At 34.4% G+C, this 1,443-nt stretch overlaps 1 protein-coding gene across 1 annotated transcript; it reads right to left on the bottom strand.

Annotated features, from left to right (window-relative positions):
* Positions 1-248: 248 nt before the first annotated feature.
* LOC134275806 (C-type lectin domain family 7 member A-like) lies at positions 249-1,205 on the bottom strand (the record flags this gene model as incomplete). Its single annotated transcript, XM_062758104.1, has 3 exons — positions 1,112-1,205; positions 752-922; positions 249-368 (listed from the first exon to the last, which is right to left on the bottom strand). Coding segments are annotated over exons 1-3 (385 nt in total), but the record flags the coding sequence as incomplete, so codon positions are not given.
* Between the last annotated feature and the right edge of the window lie 238 nt (positions 1,206-1,443).

Raw genomic sequence — 1,443 nt, 5'->3', positions numbered from 1 at the left:
GATTTTTAATTTTGAGGTCCGTCGAATGGGACCTTAAATGGTGCCCCGTGTCAAGGATTACAACCCCTTGGCACGCAAAAGATCGTTTCGCTGATTTTTGAAAAAGACGAGGTTTATTGGGAGCCGTTAGAGAAACCCAAAACAGGCCACATCATGTTAATTTTTATCGAATTATGGCTGAAATATTGCCGATTTGGCGTACAACATTAATCAATCAATCCATTGATAATATGTTTCACTGAACTCACCTCGTCTGAAATTAAAGAAACTAAACGGAGAGCCATCTGACCACGCCCACCCACCCTTGTCACTCTCATCATATCCACCAATCCAAAAGCTCCCAGAATTCCTCATCCCTGTCAGTCTTCCTGTTAACATATTAGATGATATATAGAACATAAACATTGGAAAATTAATGACACACTTGCTAGAACTTTACTTCTATTTTAAAAATTCAAGAAACGGGTCCATTGCTTACTTAATGAATGAACCATTTTCCCATGTTTTAGCTTTTACGTAATGCATATATATATTTCAACTAAGAATTAAAAATAAAACAAAAATGTGAAAGGCCCTTTAATAGTTTTTCATGCATTAATTTTATTTCCAACTTCCCCCTGAAATTACTTTATGGAACCACGAGAAATTTATTAGCCATAGAATGATAAGCTTAGTGAGAAAAGAACCTTTCCATAATATTTTCAATAACCCAGTACTGTAAAAAGGTACATAGCAATGTATTGGTGTATACCTAATATGTAGTAATATTCCCTCAGGTTGTTTATGCTGAGTAACTCCCCTCCGATTGACCGACAGAAACTTCTGGCAGATGACCAGGTGGCTGGGTGAAGGTAGAACAGGTAACACACCTGAGATCTCTGTTCTAGCTCCCAATTAGGGCCACAAACAGGATCATACACTGCTACAATTATAGTGAATACACTAGAAGGATAGATATTTTAAAAATGCAGTCTTATGAATGTAGAAAATTGTTAGTTCTAGAATTTATATATACAAGTTTCATATTCCCCCTTGTCTTGAAATATCTAGCTAAGTATGTAAAAATAAATGTGAAAATTAATCTGCCGATTATTTGTTTTAAACTAAGAACCTGTAGTAGTGAGAGTCTGTTTGTTCATTGTTGTTGCTGGCCTAACAGGATCATACACTGCTACAATTATAGTGAATACACTAGAAGGATACATATTTTAAAAATGCTCTCTGAATGTTGTATATACAATTGTTGTGGTCTTTATTGGTGTTGTAAATGTGAAAATTAACCTGCTTATTTGTTTTAAAATACAGTTGCAAAATTTGTATACACTCAAATCACATTTGAAATGGAAAAGATGAAAATTTCAAACAATGAAAAAAAACTTTGTGGACATTTTCACATAGCAAATTCCAGTGGTGAGATCAGGTGCAAATTGAAAGGAAAAGAAA

Source organism: Saccostrea cucullata, unplaced genomic scaffold (genome assembly GCF_032062105.1).
Source record: "Saccostrea cucullata isolate Sc308-1 unplaced genomic scaffold, CSIRO_AGI_Scuc_v1 ctg15382, whole genome shotgun sequence".
In the NCBI taxonomy this organism is placed as follows: domain Eukaryota; kingdom Metazoa; phylum Mollusca; class Bivalvia; order Ostreida; family Ostreidae; genus Saccostrea; species Saccostrea cuccullata.
The sequence above is the reverse complement of the archived record's forward strand: the minus strand, read 5'-3'. Positions and strand labels throughout refer to the sequence as shown.